Source organism: Crocodylus siamensis, chromosome 2, assembly GCF_052110815.1.
Source record: "Crocodylus siamensis isolate JL-2025a chromosome 2, ASM5211081v1, whole genome shotgun sequence".
Taxonomy (NCBI): Eukaryota; Metazoa; Chordata; order Crocodylia; family Crocodylidae; genus Crocodylus; species Crocodylus siamensis.
The window spans coordinates 49,937,409-49,957,631 of record NC_143396.1 but is presented as its reverse complement, the minus strand read 5'-3'; the positions used below and the strand labels follow the sequence as shown (position 1 = coordinate 49,957,631).

Here is a 20,223-nt window from a genome sequence, read left to right as displayed (position 1 = left end):
AGCCCCAGACTAAACAGGAATGTTTACTTGTACTTTCTGAGAGCATCCAACTCCCAAGACCTCTAGGCTTGGGCCTGCATGTAGGATGCCTACCAATGGATTTGGGATTATCTGAAGTCTCATGGTGAGAGGTCTGGGATAGGGGATGCTTGCTGGTTGTATTACTGAGTTCCTCCTGCTCAACTGACATGGTTTTTGGAACAACTGAATTCTGCTCAGTCAATATGATTTGGAAGTGACTTGACTATTTTGGCCTAAAACACAAAACATATTATATTTTTTAAAAGTTTGTAGTATATATAAGTAAGTACAAAAGTGCAGCTTGAAAGTGTGTTTATGAAGTACCTGTGCCAAAACTTGTAACTGTTTTAAACAAGGTAAAATGCGTTAATTCTGGATTAACTAAGTCTATGGGTATCCATAATAATATGCCTATATGCAAATTACTATAAGAATATTTATTTCAAAGTCAGTGTTTTCAAATTTGCTCCTCGCTTCCATGCACTCAGGGATAGCAGGAACTTACAGTAAGACAGGGGTGGTGTAAAGGTTGCAGGGGAAAAAAATTAGGAGGGCAGAGAACAAGGGGGCCACCTGACCCTCCCAGATTTATTTTCCATACTGCAGCAGTGGGAAGGGAACAAATTCACAGCAAATATCCAATAATTAGGTGCTATACCTGCAAAATTATAACAAATGTATAAATCTTCTATACATAGAATCTAATTATTGGGGAGTCATCTTATATTGAGTGAATATGGTAATTGCTCCTCTTCTCCAGAGCAAAGATGAAATTCCCTAATTTAATATGCTGCTTAGAATATGAAATTCTGTTGCCAGATTAACTATCTGGACTAATGTAGCTCACTTTTTTCATTTCCAAGAGAACATACCAACAGAAAATTAACCTTTCCTAATGTCCCACTAGAAGTCTCCACAGCTCTTCCTAATCTGTCATTATTTATAGTAGTGTAAAAGTGACATTGTAGATGTGATGGTCCAGAAATTATGCAAGAGGCAAGGATTTCTTCGGGAGGTATCTTTTATTATCTTTTATTGTAGCTGGGATAGAGTTAGACAAGGTTTTGAATGCAAGACATTTTCTCTCAGATCGGATCACAAGGAGCCAGGCATGTTATCTGGTCTGGAACTACCCCTTGCTCCCTTGATGAGATTATTACATATTCTGCTTTACTTGCCCCACATAAACCAGTCATATCATACTGTAGGCCTTGACATAACCAATACCATTAGCTGGATATGGGGCAAGCACATAGCAACTTGGGGAGGTGATCTATTTAGTTGACTTACTTAGTGATAAGAATGACATACCCATCAATAAGAAAGTTGCGAGACAGATTGTGGGTAACAAAGTAATGGGGATAGTTGCTAGGAAGCGGTGATTGGTGGGAGCCTCTGACATAACCTGCAGAATCCTGTCAATCATGTGAAAGAAAAAAAAGTTGTAAGGATATATAAATAGCTAACGAAGAAGCTTAACACTTGGGAAGCCAGAGAAGCAAACAGCACCCAACTGCTGCGATTGCAACTCCAGGTTCTGTGACAACACCTGGATAGCTGAATCATTGCATTGTTTAGAAGGCCTATGTAAGGATACCTTTGTAAACTGTTTGTAACTTTGTTCTGGTATTGCTTAAGTATTCAATCAATTCTGGATTTGACACTGGAATAGTCTCACTGATCAGTTTATCCATCCACACTACTCCTATATCAAAATTAACAATACCAGCCAGTTATTGGAATTAACTTGTGGATTATCCCCTATATAAAAATTAACTCATACTTCATCAGGCAATCTGTCCCAACCAATATCTGCATGGCAAAATAAAATTCCATACCAACATAAGACTGTCAATGTGTACATAGGTTTGCCAAGTATTCCTTAATTTTTTTTGATGTTTGGCTACTTGACACTGATCGACCCGAAGTAGAAAATTATTTTTTGTAGTTGTCTACCTAGAAATGTCTTTCCATAGCTTTGTAGGCAATATAGAAACTGGGAATTTCCTGTGACCACATCAGGAGGTCACATAGACAATATGTTGCCTGTGAGACATGGGATGGGAACTACTGTTTTACAGACTGTTTGAGGTATAACCAGCAATTTCATTGCCCTAGTTAGAGATGCTGTCAAACACCAGAGAGCATGTGTGGAGCACTGAAGCATGCTGCTGGTGCCTCCTCTGAATAAGTGCCTGGGGCTGGTGTCCCACTCATTCTACTCTAGTCATGCCATTGCTGCATGTGGATTTGGTAGACACAGACACAGTCAACACAGTAGCCTTGTCACACAGGGCACATAGCACATGCATTATTTTGATCTTAGTAAGTATTACCATGCTGTATTAAAAGTTAGAATGTGTTCTGAGCAGTTGCATTGTAACGCTTGCTATGATTTCAGTTCACTCTGGACAGTGGTAGCCAGCTGTGCTCTACCCCCAGCACTGGGCACCACAGCCCACACATCCACTTTTGAAGATATGCAAGCCCCATTTCTGGAATCTATGTCCTTCCTGCCTCATGCCCAGCACTGCCCAGCTCAGGAGCACTTGCCCCTGGCATGCTGGAGTGAGTCAAGTCTCTGCTTCCGCTGGTGGTCAGAGGGAGGTATAGGGAGCTGAGTCCAGGAAAAGGTGCTACTTCTGCAGCTAGATTGGCACCTGCCACCGGATCACCTGCTGGGTCTCTGCTGCTAGTTATGTTGAACTGGCTCAGCTGTAGTGCAGAAGCAGGAACCAACTAATTGTCAGTTGTAGCCCCAGCACCTCTCCAGAATCTTGAATTTGTATTATCTCCATGAAGCCATCCAACAACTGAACATGTGTTACTTAATATGATCTGGAGATACTACCAACAGCCCAGTCTACTACCAACTGTCCAGTCTCCTTTTGAAGATTTCCAGGGTAGGTGACTGCACCACCACTGGAGGGAGTTTATTCCACAGTCTGGACACCCTGACTGTGAAGAAGTTTTTCCTGGAATTGAGTCTGAAGCAGTCTTACAGGAGTTTGTATCCATTGCTCCTCATCTTCCTTAGGGGTGCCCTGATGAACAGCTGTTCACCCAGTTCTTGACGTACTCCCCTGATATAGTGGTAAGCCACTACCAAGTCTCCTCTCAGCCTTCTTTTCTGTAGGCTGAAGAGGCCCAAGTCCCTCAACCTCTCCTTGTATGGTTTGTCTTGCAAGTCCCTGATCATACGGGGGCTCTTCTCTGGACCCTCTCAAGTTTTTCCACGTCCTTGTTGAAGTGCAGCACCCAGAACTGGATGCAGTACTCCAGCTGCAGTATCACCAGTGCAGAGTACAGTGGGAGTATCACTTCCCTAATTTTGCATGAGATGCAACAGTTAATGCATGCCAGTGTGTTGTATGCCCTGCTGGCCACAGCATCACACTGCCAGCTCATGTTCATGCAATGGTCGATCATTACCCCTAGGTCCCTTTCGGCTGTGGTGCAAGTCAAATTGTTGTCACCGAGCCTGTAGGTATGTTGGGGATTGTTTGCTCCCAGATGGAGCACCTTACACTTCTGAGTGTTGAACTTCATCTGGTTCCAGTCTGCCCAACTCTCCACCCTGTCCAGGTCCACCTGTATCTGCAGCCTATCTTCTGGCATGACTATACTGCCCCATAACTTAGAGTTGTCCGCAAACTTGGCCAGTGAGATTTTCTCCCCTGCATCCAAATCATTGATAAAGATGTTGAAAAGCACCGGTCCAACCCAGACCCCTGAGGGACACCACTGGCCACTTCTCACCAGGACAACACAGATCCATTCATGGGAACTCTCTGGGTCCCACCATGCAGCCAGTTTTCCATCCACTGAACTGTGGAGCAGTTAAGCCCACAATCTTCCAATTTTTCCACAAGGATATCATGGGATACTAGATCAAAGCCTTTTGGAAGTCTAGGTATATAATGTCAACCTTCTCTCCCATGTCCAGGTGGTGAGAGGCCTGTTCGTAGATGGAAATGAGATTGGTAAGACAAGACCTAGCCACGACAAAGCCATGCTGGCTGTCGTTCAGAATCTTACCCTCAACGAGCATATCACACATAGATTCTTTAATGAGTGAATGAATTTTCCAGAATTTTCCCTGGGATGGAGATTAGGTTGATTGGCCTATAGTTGCCCAGGTCCTCCCTCTTCCCCTTCTTGAAGATAGGCACAATGTTGGCCCTCGTCCAATCCCCGGGGATCTCCCCTGTGTGCCACAATTTCTGAAAGAGTTTTGCCAGGGGTTCTGCGATGACCTCAGCCAGCTCCATCAGCACTCTCTGGTGAAGTCCATCCAGTCCTGCTGACTTATAAATGTCTAGCTGTTCTAGCTGGTTTTGCACCAGCTCAGCATCCACAGTGGAAATGCTATCATTCCCACCATGCCCCTGTGATCCTTATCTTGCTTTTCTTTCCCCTTGGTCCAGTGAAATACTGAAGCAAAGTGGGCATTCAGGAGTTTGGTTTTTTCCTGAGTGTCCATTACCAGCTGTCCTGAGGTGTTAAGCAGGGGTCCTACACTTCCATTTGTTTTCATTCTGGTCCCTACATACCTAAAGAAGAACTTCTTATTGTCCTTGACTTCCTTGGCTAACTCAATTGCCACCTTAGCTTTCTTACTCATTTCCCTACAAGTGCAGACCACTGATGTATAGTCTTCCTTGAGGACTGTCCCTAGCTTCCACTGTGTGTGCACCTCTTTTTTCTCTTTTTCAAGAGGACTGTGATGTCCCTATTGAGCCAGGAGGGCTCGCCAGCCTTTCTGCTACCTTTCCTCTTCATAAGAATGATTTGCTTTTGTGCTTTGAGGATCATGTCCTTGAGGAATGACCAGTCTTCATGCACCCCATTTGCTTTCCATCCCTGGTCCCACATCGCCTCCCCTACTAATGTCCTGAGCCTGTTGAAGTCAGCATTGTTGAAGTCCACAACTTCAATCCTGCTAGTTGATTTGTCAGCCTTGCGACAGGCAGTGAACCTGATGGGATCATGGTCGCTGTTGCTCAGGCTACCCTCAGTGTTCAAGCCACATACTTACTGTTAAAATTTGTGGACACTCACATGTTAAGTGTAGTTAATATCTCCTATGTGTAGTGTGCAACACAACCCACTCTGCACAGTACACACACAGTAGGGGATTGTCCTGCCCTACAGAGTTCATAATTTACATAAAGCAGACAGGCACAATGTAAGCGAAAGGAAGTATCAATAGCTTTATGTTACAGGAAGAGATCTCAGGTACTGAGGGTTTTATTCTCCAAAACCATGCACATGGTACAGTCACTTACACCACTGCATAGCTGATGTAAAACACACCTGATAAGAAAACTAGTGTTTGCACTCACTTGGTGCTTCTCCTCAGAGATTGAGGGCCAAAGTGATTAATAACAAATGCTGGGCCAGAAAAATCTGCGCCATTAAACTGAACCCTGAATGCTAGTCAAATGTCTTCGTCACAAGACTGCCATTCCTATATCTTTCTTTAAAATGTCTCCTCCTTTATTATACATTACTGAAGACTCTCACATATGACAGTTGTGAACATCAATAAGTAAATGTGAAAAAAACCCTCATATCTAGATTACAGCTGGGTGATTACACAGAAGAGCATCTAGATGTGATTTTTTTTCTCACAAATGTGAAAAAATAACAGGACACTTGATAAGGACAGACTTGACTTTATTGCTGTCTCACCCAGCCATAATCTTCAGAAGTTAAAGACTAGATATGAAAACAGTCAGCTATAGACAAGTAGCTATAGACTGTTGTATTTAAATAAACACAAGGACCAGTATTTATTTAAATCTTGCTGTATCCTCTTTAAGTTGCTGGGCACTTTGCCTTATAACAATGTATTATGCTATATAGTCTGAGAAACAATATTTGATCATGCAATTAAATTATCATACAGCAGAGGCACAAGGGAACAGAGATAATGTGGTAGGTACAAACTTAATTTTATTTCTGGACTTTTAAATGGTAAGTTAGAAGCATAGAATCATAGAAAATCAGGGTTGGACGGGACCTCAGGAGGTCATCTAGTCCAACCCCTGCTCAAAGCAGGACCAGCCCCAACTAAATCATCCCAGCCAAGGTTTTGGCTACTTGGTCCTAAAAACCTCTAAGAATGGAGATTCTACAGACTCTTTGGGTAGCCTGTTCCAATGTTTTACTACCCTCATCATGAGAAAATTTTTCTCATATTTAACCTAAACTTCCCTTGCTCAACTTGAGACTGTTGCTCCCTATTCTGTCATCTGACACCACTGAGAACAAGCTAGCTCCATCCTGTTTTTAACCACCTTTCAGGTAGTTGAAGGCTATTATTAAATCCTACCAACCCTCCCCTTCCCCCTCCTCCCCCCAGCTCAGTCTTCTCTTCTCCAGACTAAACAAGCCCAGGTCCCTCAGCCTCTCATAGTAAGTCATGTGCCTCCTAACCATTTTCATTGCCCTCTGCATGACTCCCTCCAATTTGTCCACATCCTTTTTGTCATACTGGGCCCAGAACTGCACACGGTACTGCAGATGGGGTCCCACCAGTGCTGAATAGAAGGGAATCATTACTTCCCTCAATCTGCTGGCAACACTCCTACTGATGCAGCCCAGTATGCTGTTAGCCTTCTTTGCAACAAGGGCACACTGTTGGCTCCTATTCAGCTTATTGTCCACTGTAATCTCCAGGGTGCTTATACACGTGATGGGGGTTTAGTCTCCTAACTCGAAACAGTGGGTTTTTAATTGTGACAGTTAAAATCCCACCATTTCAATTTAGGGGCTTCCATCCTTGTTACAGCACGGGGCCCAATCCTTCTTTTTCCATGGAGCCTGTCTACCCCTCCCACAGATGGGGGACAAGCTGCCGGTGGGCCCTGAGCTATGAGAGGCCCCGGTCCTTCCCTCTGTGGCAACAATGTCCCCCAGGGGCCACCCAGGCAGGCTGCTAGCAGGCCAGATGCTGCCCCAGATTGGGCTTGGGGAAGCTGGGCAGCCCTGGAAGGCAAGGCCACCATGGAGAGAAGGACCTTAAGAAAACAGACCTTACAATGAGAGACTGAGAGCCATAGGACTCTTCAGCCTGGAAAAGCACACACTCAGGAGTGATCTAGTGGCCACCTATAAGTTTACCGGGGGTGCTCACCAGGATCTGGGGGAACGTCTGTTCACCAGAGCGCCCCAAGGGATGACAAGATTGAATGGTCACAAACTCCTCCATGACTGTTTCAGGATGGACATAAGGAAGAACTTCTTTCCTGTTCAAGCCCCAAGGTTTGGAATAGACTGCCGCCAGAGGTAGTTCAAGCACCTACCTTAAACACCTTTAAGAGACATTTGGATGTCTATCTTGCTGGGATCCTTTGACTCCTTCTGACTTCCTGCCCTTTGGGCAGGGGGCTGGACTCGATGATCTTCCGAGGTCCCTCCCAGCCTTAATGTCTATGAATCTATGACCGGGGGACCCGCAACTCAGGCACTCCAGCATCTCCTCCCCTGGCTCCGGGAGAGGCAGGCAACCTCTGCAGAAAAAAAAAAAAAAAGAATTGGGCTCCTCACTTTTTATTTTTTTTCTTACCCGCAGAACCTGCCCACTGTGCAGGCCCTGACTGGCAGGGGGCCCGGTCCTTCCCCCTGTGGTGGCAATGCCTTCTGGGGCCACCCAGGCAGGGTGCTAGCAGGTACGTGCAGCCTCAGCTCATAGGCAACTCCCTGCCAGATCCAACTATTCCCCAAGCCTGCCTGGGGGGCAGTGCCTGGCAGGCTCCCAGTGGGCAGGCTCAGGGAACAGTTGGACCTGACAGGGTGCAGCCTCCGAGCTGGGGCAGCACCTACCTGCTAGCACCCTGCCCGGGTGGCTCCAGGGGGTGCCACCACTGCAGATGGAAGGACCGGGCCCCCCGGCTGCTGCTCAGGGACTGTGAGGCCTGCTGGCAGCTTGCACTGGCAGGCTCCGCCGGACAAAAATAAAAACACCGGCAAGAGGCCCAGTCTTTTCTTTTTCCGGGGTGCCTGCCCACCTCTCACATGGCTGGGGAACAAGCCACCAGTAGGCCCTGAGCTGTGGGGGGTAGGAGAAATGTGGCTCCTCCCCCTCACTGCTTGCCAGGCCCTGCCTGCCACAGCTGCCCGGACCCTGCATTGGACTGCCCTGTGTCTCCGCTGCTGTCACTGCTGCCAGTGAGGCAGTGGTGGCCATGCAGAGCAGACGCAAGGCAGCTTGGCACAGGCTCTGGGCAGCTGCAGCAGGAAGGGCCCAGCAGCAGTGAGGAGGAGGAACTGCTTTTCCCCCATGCCGAGGAACAGTTTCTGCCCAGCAGCCATCATTGCTGCCACTGCTCAGCATGGGCGGACAAGTCCAGAGTCGGTGCAGGGTGGGCCAAGGTGGGGCTGTGCACACGGGTGTCTGCTGGTACCATGGGGCTGGAGCCAGCGGCAGCAGCAACCAGAAGGAGCCACCGCCACCTGGCTGCCTAAAAAGGCAGTCAAACCGTGGAACAACCCCAGCCCTGCTGCATTTGCAGGGGGGTGGCAGGATGCACCACGGGCAGGTGGTGCCTGAGCCAGGTGGGACCAAGGGACCCACTGCAGGCTGGACAAAGCCCCTTCATGGGCTGGATCTGGCTCGCAAGTCATATTTTGCCCACCCCTAGTCTACAACCACCCACTGCTCAGAAGTTGGGTAGCCCTGGTCTAGTACATTTGCATATCCATGGAAATAAGAAGTGAATTATGATATAGTACAAAAATTGTGGCAAGATCCTGGGATGTCTTATGTTATTCTTGAATGGTAAAGGTACAAATGGATGACACAGGTCATCCAATGATTAATAAAGTCCATAAGGATGCCACAGTTTTATGGTCTGCTGTCTCAGGAACTTCCAGCCTCAGACCATGAAGAAAGCACAAGTAAAAAGCCAGGCATCTTCCTTTTCAAGTGGCTTGTAGTAAGAGTCCTTTTTCCAGCTTTAAAGAGTTCTGAGATAACTGACTTTAATGCTGACTTTTGTAACACCAAACATTGCTCATTCTGTAAGGTCTGGGGTGGGGGAGAGAGAAGGGTTCTCTTTGAAGGTGTCTGAGCTAGTTGAAAATTTGAAGAGTTAGGTGTAGTCCTTACAAAGCTGGATTGCTAGACAAAGTAAAGGGGAGACTATCGTAAGTGTGAGAATATGGTACAGGTGTTCTTATTGATCAATTAATCTAAATAAATTAATAAATAATAACAGATGCAATATGTCACACAAGTATTTCTATGATGTGACGCAGAAGTGCTAGAAAGAAACTAGTTTTTATTTCTTTGTCAAAGTCACCTGATATGGGCCAAGATTATAGAAGATTAATATCCCTGTTCAATGACAGAAATCAGACTCCTCTGCTTTCAGTGCTTGCTGTTCCAGATATCACCACTGACTATGAGGACAATAACAGCTAGTCAAATCCCAATAAACTATTTAACAAAGTAGTCAAAAATATCAAGTAATGTATTAAGCTAGTAGGATTTGGCCAGCTCTAGACTGAATTGAACGCTACAAAAATCAATCCAATTAACTACTTATTCAATTATAAGTTTCAAAATTAAGCAATAATGTATTTGCTGAACAGTATTTTAACAGTCTAGTACTGAATATATAATCACATATTGGCCATACACAGTTACACAGGCTTATCTATATACTATTTTTGTCTAGGTGAAGGAAAATTTCCATCTCTCTTTTCTTCCTTTTCAGGAAAATGGAAAGACCATACTTCAGAACACCAAATCACATGCCAGAAGCTAAAGGCAAGACTCGGTTGTATTGCTGTATGCTTAAATCAGATGCCACCAGCTTTGTAAGCAAATCTGAGAAATGTAAAAAACTGAAAATATAAGTTTTGGGTTCTAATATTTAGTTTCTGCTTTCTAAGGAGTATGTCTGCAAGATACTAAGAGGCAAAGAATATTTTTTTGTGTTCATGTCTAGGCTAGGGAACATTCTATTTTTAATAACAATTAAATAAGTTTTCTTTTATGTCTGGTTTGCTATCTTCTCTCTCTAAAATGTTAAACCTGTATTTTGCAGGAGTCATAATCTTGTTCCTCATTTGGAACCTAGCAGTCTCTTTGCTCTATTCCCATCTGGTTTTGCATTTTTGTACTGTTAGTCTATTTTTAATTCTAATATGTTATTTGACTCTGTTGTGTTCTAGAGATTTTAGCACCTCTCTTGACTGAGTTATTTGGTGCTGTATTTCTAAATGTACAATTGCAATATCAAGAGATTTAACTTTTTTTGTCCATTGCTTTTTCTGTTCTGAGGTGAAGGCAATTATTTGCCAAGATAGCTTTTAGGGTTTCCCACAGGATTACCAGTGTTACTTCTACAGAGTTATTAATATACAGGAAGTCTTTTATTTCATCTCTATTAAAATTTGAACTGTGCATTTAGGAATGAGTGGTTAAGTTGTCATGATTTAGTTCATAGTTGTGGGACTGCTGTCAGTGATAGGAAAATAGGTTTGCAAACTCAGAAAAGATTGTACACACTTAAATGTCTAGTAGGTTTTAATTTAAAGCTGAAAAAGAGGTCTGGTCTGGAGTAAATTGTGTCCACAGTGAAGAAACAAGTATTATCCATGTGCTTTCAGCACTGGTGTCTCTCCAAACATCTGTTAGGCCTTCTTTCATTAGATTAAGTATTGTTGAATCTTTATTTTGTGAATGTGGAGTGGATGATCATCTATCTTTCGTAGTATTAAAGGACAATTACATCTCCTAAACAGATGCAGTTTAGGGAAGAGTCTGGTTCCAGCAACTTCTGTTCACTCTCCTCCTGTGTTTTATCTGCAGTAAGTATGCAAAATTTTCTTGACAAAAACTGCTGGTTTTTCTGCACAAGTACTATTATGTATAGGCTCCAAGGTACAGTGTAATACTTCGCTATAAAAATATCAGCAATATCTACATATTGTGAAACTGACTTTTGTGTTTTATTCTAGCAAGTTCTAGTTGAACACGACTCTTTTCTTCTACTCTACAAATGCACCTCTTTTATTAATCTCTGATAATAAAGGTTTTTTAATGAATGTAATTATTTTGGTTTTCATGAAAAGTGGGATATAAATAGAACTGGCTAGAATCACACAAATTTGACAAAGCAGCTTAATCTTGATCTGCAAAACACCATACTCCTAGTTCTGTGTATGGTAAGCTGATCCTCTGAGGTGCTGATTTTGGAATTCTTACAACCATACAAGCTCAGATATTGCCTGGGCACAGAGAGAGCCACTTATACTGAACTAAGCTAAAAACACCAATTTTATGACAAAGCAAGAGTTGAATCTAGGTTTCCAGGAAGGTAAAACTAGAATAGTAACTCAGAGTCACTGGCACCCTGAAAATTAAGTTTTAATGCTTACTGAAGATCCAAGTATATTATAACTTGAGTTTCTCTTATGTGTACATATGATCTGCAAAAAATTCCAAGCACTGAACATGAGATACTGTTTTTCCCTTCCTCAAACTGCTATATGTTAGCTGTCTTTAATTAAAATCAGCTTTTCCATGTGTTCACAATTGATTCCTTAAAATATTAATAATTTTTCCTACATCTGGTGTCAAAGGCATTACTTTTCAGTCTAAGCCCTTTGACTATTTTTAAATAATTCATTCATCCATTTTCCAGTCCTCAGGGAAGGCTGTTCTTTTCTTCTTTTTGCACAATATGATCCTTTTTTAAAATATAAGCTATTTTCTCTTCCATTATTCTCTCCTACTTTTGTTTACTCATCCCAAGTATTTGGGTAATTACGGTTTTATTAAGGCACACATATAGCACAGAAATATTTGTTTACCATTTATAAATGCCTCCCATCTCTTCAGTAAACTTGCACTAATTAGAAAAAAAAATATTTTGAAACCCCAATGAATGTCATTGAGAAACATTCCAGTAAGTCTCAAGTCAGGACAATCCATCTTAATTACTTTATAATGCTTCCAGGTGGAATCCTATCAGCCTAAAGGAAAAGCAAGAACCAAAAGCACTTAGTTTGGCTGCTGAATCTTTAGCACAGGATGTGGGTTAAGGTTTAACTGAGAGCAGCAGTTCATGTTCTCCCTCAAAAGCTCCTTAGTCACCTGATTGGAGTGCAACCTTGACAAATATGCACAGTGTTGTCTCTCACAGCTGGAATCACCAAAGAGGCTAAAAACAGAACCATGCACTGCATAATCTCTAACCTCAGGGGACAACAAAAACAGAGAATTGCTGTGTCAATCTCATTTTCTTGTTAGGCTCATTATCATAAATGCAGGCCTTTGGTTCTGAATGCCACACTTCAATAACATTTACCTATCAACAGCTGCTGAAATATTGAATTCCACAGTCATCTTTTCCTTTTGATGTTTACTCTTTTGTTTCTTTATCCATAAACATGAGCAACTGAGCTAAGCTTAAATTAACTAGCTGAGGTTAAATGTTTAGGGCAGCAAATTATGGCCAGCCTGCTTGTGGAGTGGTTTATATTACAGGGGAGAGTTGCCAATCTCAGTGCTCATCAGGGACTCCATATGTGTGGAGTAGCAATGGTATTTCAGGGCCAAATCCTGCTTGCCAGAGTTATACCAACAACAGAACTGCTCCCATGTATGAGAGATTTAGCTCTTGCTCAGAAGATGGAAATTAATCATACCTGTTTCTTGAGTATTGTATTGCACCTATAGACAGAGATATTTGGTGACTGATAGGCCATGTCTAAATTGGGTATTTTTTTCATTTACTGACAAATATGCTCCTCACAATATTTTCTAGAAGCGGGAGAGCACACACGGCAGTACTCATCCGGGGTCTCATCTCTTTCATCTGTTTTCATTTTCTTGATTACAAACTGTCATAATGAAGGCTTTCGTACACTGCAGACAGAGGATATTCACCTTACTACTCCAGTTGCACATTCAAAATCTTCAGGGTTAGAAAAACAATAGAAAGGGGGTTTCAGTTGACTGATAATAGGATCCATAACATTTCACGCCTGGTTCCAGTCCCAAATCATAGTGACATAAAGTCATTATCGAAGGCTGTTTGGCTTATCATACATGCATCGGTAATATTGGCCCTCTTCCTACTGAAACACTCAGGCCATTTCTTAGTTTATAAGATCCTCGTGACAAGAACTGTGTCTTCAGATGTATTCGTACAGTGCCTAACCAAAGTGGGGTTGTAATACAAAGAGAATATAAGAATTAAATAAATAATAATCCAAGGACAGTGATGACACTCAGAAAAACCTTAAACTAGTAGAATACTGCAGAGACCCTAGTTCCAGCCTGTACAGAAGGCAGCAATCCACATACTCAGTGGATGTTATAAGTGTGTCAACCTACTACTCTGATCCCACCCTTGAGTTCCAGTCTGTTTCTGTTGCTAGTTCAAATGGTTGGTCTTCAACTTCAAAATCAGGTCAGCACAGAAGGCAGACCATACAAGACCTATCAAAATAACTGTTCCTCTGGAACAGTGTAGCTTGCAAAGCCCGATAAACAGCATGACAGCTGGAGGTCAGTTATTCTTGGTCCAAGGGTATAGGTTGTAGCTGTGTTAATCTAAGGACTTAGGCAGACAAGATTCTTTGAGTAAATCTGGTATCTTGTATTAGACCAACTCAAGTAGTTGGAAAATTCTTTTTTGCAAGCTTTTGGGTAAAAATGCCCTTCATTGGGCTGAGGAAGCATCTACACTTCATGTGTGATCTTCCTGGATGGATGGAATGCATAGTAAAGAAGCCAGAGGCTGGTATACATGCAAGAAAGCCAATCAGTGACTACGTAAATTGAGAAGTCAGTGGGTGAGAGACAGGTAGGGGGAAGGGGAATGAATATAGCTGGTAAATAACGGAGAGGTACCTGGGGAGTCAGATATTAGGCAGGTTCTCTGTCATAAATCCAATGTCTATATTTAGTCCATGATTTTTTGCATCAAGTAGGTTGAATCCAGTAGGTTGACCCATTCTTGGTCCAAGGTATGCAGCTGTGAAAGGTGTTTCCTGAGGCAGACAGAACAGAGTCAAAGAACTTTCAATCAAATACAAGACTCTCCTCTTTATGAAGCTTTTTCACCATAACAGAAAAAGAGAAAAGGAAGAAGAGATTAAAATAAAAATAAACCCAGTATCTCCTATGCTACAGAAGAGGGGAAGACTCCATGAAGATCACCAAAAGACTGTAAATGTCTTATTTTATTTTTGTATAACTGCCGCGCGGCACTCTCACATTTATGTAACCTTGTAGTTTTGGCTTCTAAAAAAAAAAAAAGGAAGCTTTATATTTTCCCATGCTTATATTAAGCTGCACATGCGTATTTTGTAAGTTTCATTTCTTATCTATAAGTGTCATTCCTGCAGAAATGAAACTTATGTAGAAAATCTACCTAGTAACTATTATGTAAAAGAAAACTATCCTATCCCTGTATGCTTAGCTTATATCATAGTTAGTGTCACAGAGGCAGTCCAACCAACACCTATAAAGAGGCACAGAGGCAAGAAGTAGCAGAGACGATGATGACTGGACAACCCTTCAGGCTTGATCACCCTGTAGCCGGTCCTCAGCCTCCCCGCCTGGGTGTATCCCAGCGAAAACCAAGGCCTCGAAAATCCAACAATCAACAGCGATTCACCGCGTTACGGTTTTGTTATCCATCATCCTGTTCATGAGCTGTTGACCAGCCCTAGGACTAACTAGTGAGTAGCCGCACCTATCCCGCAAGGGGTGGAAAGTAAGGGCTCGCTAGTGAACCCTGTGGGCCAACAGACCCCCTTTGTATCCGGCATACTGTAACTGAAGAAACATCGGAGACTCCACCTCTTGACTGCCTCTCTTCATAGCTTAGACAGCATATCTACGCTTTCTATACTTCTGTTTACTGCAACTTCGTTCCAGCTGGTCTCCCCTCTTATTCGTAAGAGGGTGAGGCCAGGTGAGTGAATAAAATCAATTTTTGCTTTACCTTATATTTACTCCATAATAACTTCTACCACTAACACCCTATCTCAATGAGCTGTTGACCCGTTCTGGGACTTAAGGAGTTGGCAGCCACACCTAGCCCATCGGGTTAGAACGCAAGGGCTTACTCCAGAACCCCATGAACCAACAGACATCCTACAAACTTATTATAGAAAACTAACAACTTACTCCAAGTTGTCTACTTGCGCCAACTCGGCGAACCTCAAAGGCGGTCATAAAGCTACCTCCAATCCCGCCCCACAAGCCGCACGCTCACCCGCTCCATAAAGCCTGCGGCTCCCCAAGCGGTGCCGGAATCGCTAGCCCGGCATTCCACAACAAGGACCTCACCAGGCAAATGTTCTGAGGGAGCACTTTGACACTCCAGTGATGGGCATTACTGAAAAGCCTAAGATAGATTTAAAAAAAAAAACCAAAAAAAAAAAAAAACCTGCACATAAGGCTAGTGTTCCATGATCTTCACTGGCTGCTTGTTGGTATCTGAATGAAGTTTAATATGTTGAGTCAGTCTTTTACTCTGCTTTCTGCAAGTTTTCACAACATCTAATGAAGTGAGCTTCAGCTCATGAAAGCCTGTATGATAGATAGATAGATATGCGCATCTAGAAATAGACATAGCTACATCTTTATGATGCAAATCTATCCTGCCTTCTATCCCCATGCCACAATGTCTCAGCATCTGTCAGAAAAAAATCACTCAGGTAGAAGAATTCTAGATAAAGAGAGAAGTACTAACAGGACACGCACCCCCTGTAAAGACTCTGGAACTCACTTTCCCTTTCATGCCTAAAAGTCTTCTGGATGTACTTCAGGGGTGTCGGTCTTTCAGAGTATCTGAAAATGAGGTAGGCGTCAGAGTTAAAGCATCTGGATAATGAAAGTCCTTTTGGTCCATTTTGGCCCATGTATTTGAATTTCCTTGCATCTAGATGCTGAGTTTATATTGTATACTTTAGCTAGTGCATTCTGATGGACAAAAGTTAACATTAATCTGTAAAATCAAGTAGCCACTGGCACCAGGTGACACACCTATTTATGAGTTTTAACAAAGACTTGAAAGGGCACTGAGAATGAATGGAGGTGGAAACGTCTCCCTTGTACAGGACTTCTCTCCTGGTGAGAGCTGAGGCACATTCGGGAAGATGTGGAGAGTCACCAGTGGATCCTATTGTCACTAGAACTGGTCACCAGATAGAAGAGAACACGAACTTCATTCCCAAAGGTCGCCAGTCCAGCACCTTTCCAAAGTACTGTGCTACCTGGGACAAAGCAAGGGGGATAGTTCACACAGTAAAAAAAAAAAAAAATAACCAACTCAAAGTAAGGGAAGAGGTGGCAAGCCCTGGTAGTCTGAGCTTGGGCAGAAGGTAGGTCAGGGGTGTTGCTTGTGTAACCCAGGCGGTACTTCAAGAGGTACCCCCTCTCCAACTGAAGGGATCAAAACAGGTGCACAAGCGTTGTGGGAGGTGTAGGGACTCTCCTCCCCCTATAGAGCAGAACCAGACCACCAATGGGGACTTAACCATATACTTTTTAATACTGGGAACATAACAGGCATAAAATCAGAGGGGATAGTGGATACTACAATGCCTCAAGGGGGCAGGATTCAACAAAGGTTAGATATTTACAATCACTGACAAAAAACAGGGTTAACAAAATATAAAACACAAACAGCAACACAAACAATAGGGCTGGTGAAATATAAAAAGGCACAAAATGTCAAATGACAAGGAAATATAGGGCCTTGGTACCTGGAGCAGGAGAAAGCAGGGGAAAACACAATAGCCCCTTTCCACTGCAAGAAGATTTGCTTCTTGTTATCTCACTCACCCCAAGTCACCTCAGCTAGCACTTGAACCCAGAGCTCCCATATGGTAGGCAGGAATGCTGCCACACAGCACCACTGATGGCACTGCCCCAGCCTGCTAGGGGTCTTGACCTTCCCAGAGCCCCAGCCTCACGTGGAGCTACCTGGCCTCTGATTAGAGGAGCTGGAAGCAGAGCTGGGAACCTCTCAGGTCACTGCTCAAATCCTTCCTGGAGTGGGGGAAGCCTCTCTTGCTGGCTGCAGCCTCTCATAGGGGATCCTGGAGCCCAGTGGGGAGCCTCTCCTGCCAGATGCACACCAGGCTGTTGAGGGTCCCACGGCTGCCTGCAGGTCCTGCTCCTTCAGGCTCTTCTAAGGCACTGCTCCTGCCCCGCTGGCTCAGCTCTGGGAGTTCCTTCCTTGCTGTCCCTCACCAGTCTCTCTCCTGAGTCAGCCCATGCCGCCCCTTTTATCCTCCTCCAGGTGACCCAAGGGGCCAATCAGGACACAGGGGGGTGAGTCTCTGGGGCCTGATTGCTGCGGAAAGGGATCCCAAGTCCTCCAATCATCTTTTGCCCTTTCAAAACCCCTGGGCCAGGTCACTGCCAGCCAGCAGTCACACTTGCTTAGGCCAGCTCAGGCCTTTCTGAACCAGTCAGCTGGCTGGAAGGTAGGGCAGGGCGGAGACAAAGCAAGTCCTGGTGCAAACCTGCATGGAAGGAGACTGTGAATGAGCTGGGGGGGAGGGGTGCCCCAGACCAGCTCCGGGGGAGGTCGTTCCAGGCAGCAGCAGCCCAGGCGGGAGTAGGGAGCCCTCGGGACCCCATGGAGAGTTAGCCCTGGCGCCACGGAAGGAGCTGGGTGCCCCCGGGGGGACACAGCGGCGGGGGAGCGAGGCAGGAGACCCGCGTCCTATGGGGGCAACTGCACCTGCCACTGGCCGCGCCGCACCGCGCCTACCCGACAGGCGGGGCCGCGGCTCCGGCTCTGAGGCAGGACGCGGCCCTCAGGGCTCCCTGCCGCCCGCCGCGAGCCGGGACGCCGACAGCCCCGTAGGGCTCCAGCTCGGGGCCACTGCCTGGACGGGGCGCGCGCCGCTCCGCCGGGCTCGGGGCGCTCGCGTGGCGCTCGCACAAGGGGGGGGAGGCTCCGGTCCGGGGGCAGGGGCCGCCCCCAAAGTTTCAGCAGCGACGACTACAAGTTGCCGCCCCCGCCGTGCGCCCGCGAGGCGCGCGGAGCCGCCCCGCCCCGCCCCGCCAGCAGCATCCTCGGGGCAGCGCGGCGGGGCCGGACTCGGGCTCGGGCTGTGCCGGGGGCGGACCGGGGCGCACCTGCCCGCCCGGCACGGAGCGGCGGCGACAGCCCCGCAGCGCAGGCGGCCGCCGGCCCGGCCAAGACCCGCCTCCGCGCCCCGTGATCATTAGCAGAGAGTCCCCGAAACACTTGCTCCTCACCTCCTTCTCCCTCCAGGCATTGGCGAGGCCGCCTGTCAATCACGCCAGCACCCAGCGCACCGGGCGCCGCGGTGCCACAGACACAGGCGGCGGCGGCGGCGGCCACAGCCCGGGGAACGGAGCGGAACGGAGGATGGAGGAGGAGATGCAGGCGACGGCGGCGGCGGCGGCGGGTGGGGAGGAGGGGCGCAGCCTGCCCAAGATGTACCGGCAGCGGAGCCCCTACAGTGTGCTCAAGACCTTCCCCGGCAAGCGCGCCGCCCTGCCCCGGCGCTACGAGCGACCCACCATGGTGGAGCTGCCGCACGTCCGGGCGGCGGGGCAGCACTTCCCGCCGCCCGCCGCCAGCAGCAGCAGCAGCAGCGCCGACCCGCCGCCGCCGCCGCCGCCGCACTACCCGGCGCACAGCCCCTACCTGAACGGGCCCGGCCGCGCCGCCCAGGGCCGCCCGCGGACGCCCGCGCCCCAGGCAGCCGCCTCGTCCTCGGGGCGCTACGGCCCCGGCCCCGGCCCGCCCGGCGACGGCGGCAGCCTGGAGCTGAGCGCAGGTACCAACTCTCCCACCAACTTTGCGAGCGGCCGAGGGGCGGGCGGGGCCGCTCCCCGGGCCCGAGGCAGCTGCGGCCCCCCGCAGCCTCCTCCGGGCTCTGCTCTGCCCGCGGCGGGGGGTGGCGGGCTCCTCAGCCGCTTCCAGGCGTCGTTATATGCCGCTTAATGACTGAAGTTCCCGCGCTCGCCCGCCCCGGTTAAGTTGGTGCCGGTGCCGCGGCCCGGCCGGGGGCAGAGCCCTGGCTCTCCTGCGAGGAAGCAGGGGCGGTTCCCCCCGCTGATTTCTGGCATCCAGGCACATCTTTCACGCCCTAAACCCTTTAGCCGTCTGAGGGATTTGTTTTCTGACACAACCGGCGGCATTACACAGAGCGGCTGCCTTTTCTTTTCTCTTTTTTTACCTCCCCCCTTAGTCAGGGCCGGCTGGAAACCTGATCGTTACTTCTCAGTGAAGTGCCAGCCTCCAATTCCCACTTCCACGCCTAATCACAAGGAAGGAAGGCAGGCAGAAGGGCCGGGGCAGAAAGCTGGGTGCCCAGGGCATCCCCCCCACCTCAATCCAGCGCAATCTGCTAATCCTAGCAGGAGAATCACCCTCCTTGCATCTTGAGCTAGATGTCAGAGAAAACAGATGAGAAGGGACAGGTTGTTGTTCTGTGGGTCGTGATTTAAAAAAAAATAGATTTTCTGCTTCCTTGCAGTGTTTTCATAAAATGTCGAGGAGAACAGAAGATCAAAATATTGTTGGGGTTTTTTTCCCCCTCTAAAGGTATAACATACCAAAATGTTAAATGCATATCTTTCTTCTAGTCATGGCTAGGAGTTAAAACCCACGTAGATCTTGATATGCAACCTAAATTTGGCATCAGGAAATGGGAAATTGCATCTTTAAGCAGAGTACAATCAAAAATGAATTACAATAAATCCTATATAATTGCATAGGTCATTCTCTTTAATGAGATTTTATTAACCTGACTGTCAAGCTTTTGAGTCAGGCAGATATTTTATCTTCTTCAACTGATAAAAGTGTCAGCTATAAACCACCATATAAATATTCATAAATCTACACATCTGTGGCAGCCTATCAGCATCATTCTTTTGGACATTAAAAGCATTCTAATTACTTTCTGTCTAGCAGAGCTGAAATGCTGCCTGTTATAGTATGTGCTTGGCAGGCATGATTGCTTTTGTTTGCCATCACAAATAGCAGCATCCTATTTTATATATTGATGGTCCAGAAAATATTCAGGGTTTGACTGAACAGGATGAATATTAGAAAGCACCATCTGGTTTTGATAACATCGGGTATATTAACTCATCTGTTAATTTTTGACACATCATTGATTTATTTATTTAGAAAAATTGTATCCTGTTTTGGTATGTTGCTGTTTGCCTTTGTA

At 46.2% G+C, this 20,223-nt stretch overlaps 1 protein-coding gene and 1 long non-coding RNA gene across 2 annotated transcripts in view; one reads left to right on the top strand and one right to left on the bottom strand.

Moving 5' to 3' along the window:
- Window positions 1-1,115: 1,115 nt before the first annotated feature.
- On the bottom strand, window positions 1,116-17,918 carry LOC149870223 (uncharacterized). Its single transcript, XR_016440701.1, has 4 exons — window positions 16,985-17,918; window positions 13,898-14,037; window positions 7,332-7,538; window positions 1,116-1,436 (listed from the first exon to the last, which is right to left on the bottom strand). It is a non-coding gene; the product is annotated as an uncharacterized LOC149870223 (long non-coding RNA).
- A 316-nt stretch (window positions 17,919-18,234) lies between these two features.
- Window positions 18,235-20,223, top strand: part of BEND4 (BEN domain containing 4) — a 52,188-nt gene continuing 50,199 nt past the window's right edge. The window contains exon 1 of the mRNA XM_090035851.1: window positions 18,235-18,822. Coding sequence (XP_089891977.1) covers window positions 18,408-18,822 — 415 coding nt within the window. The 5' untranslated portion in view covers window positions 18,235-18,407. The remainder of the gene's footprint in view (window positions 18,823-20,223) is intronic.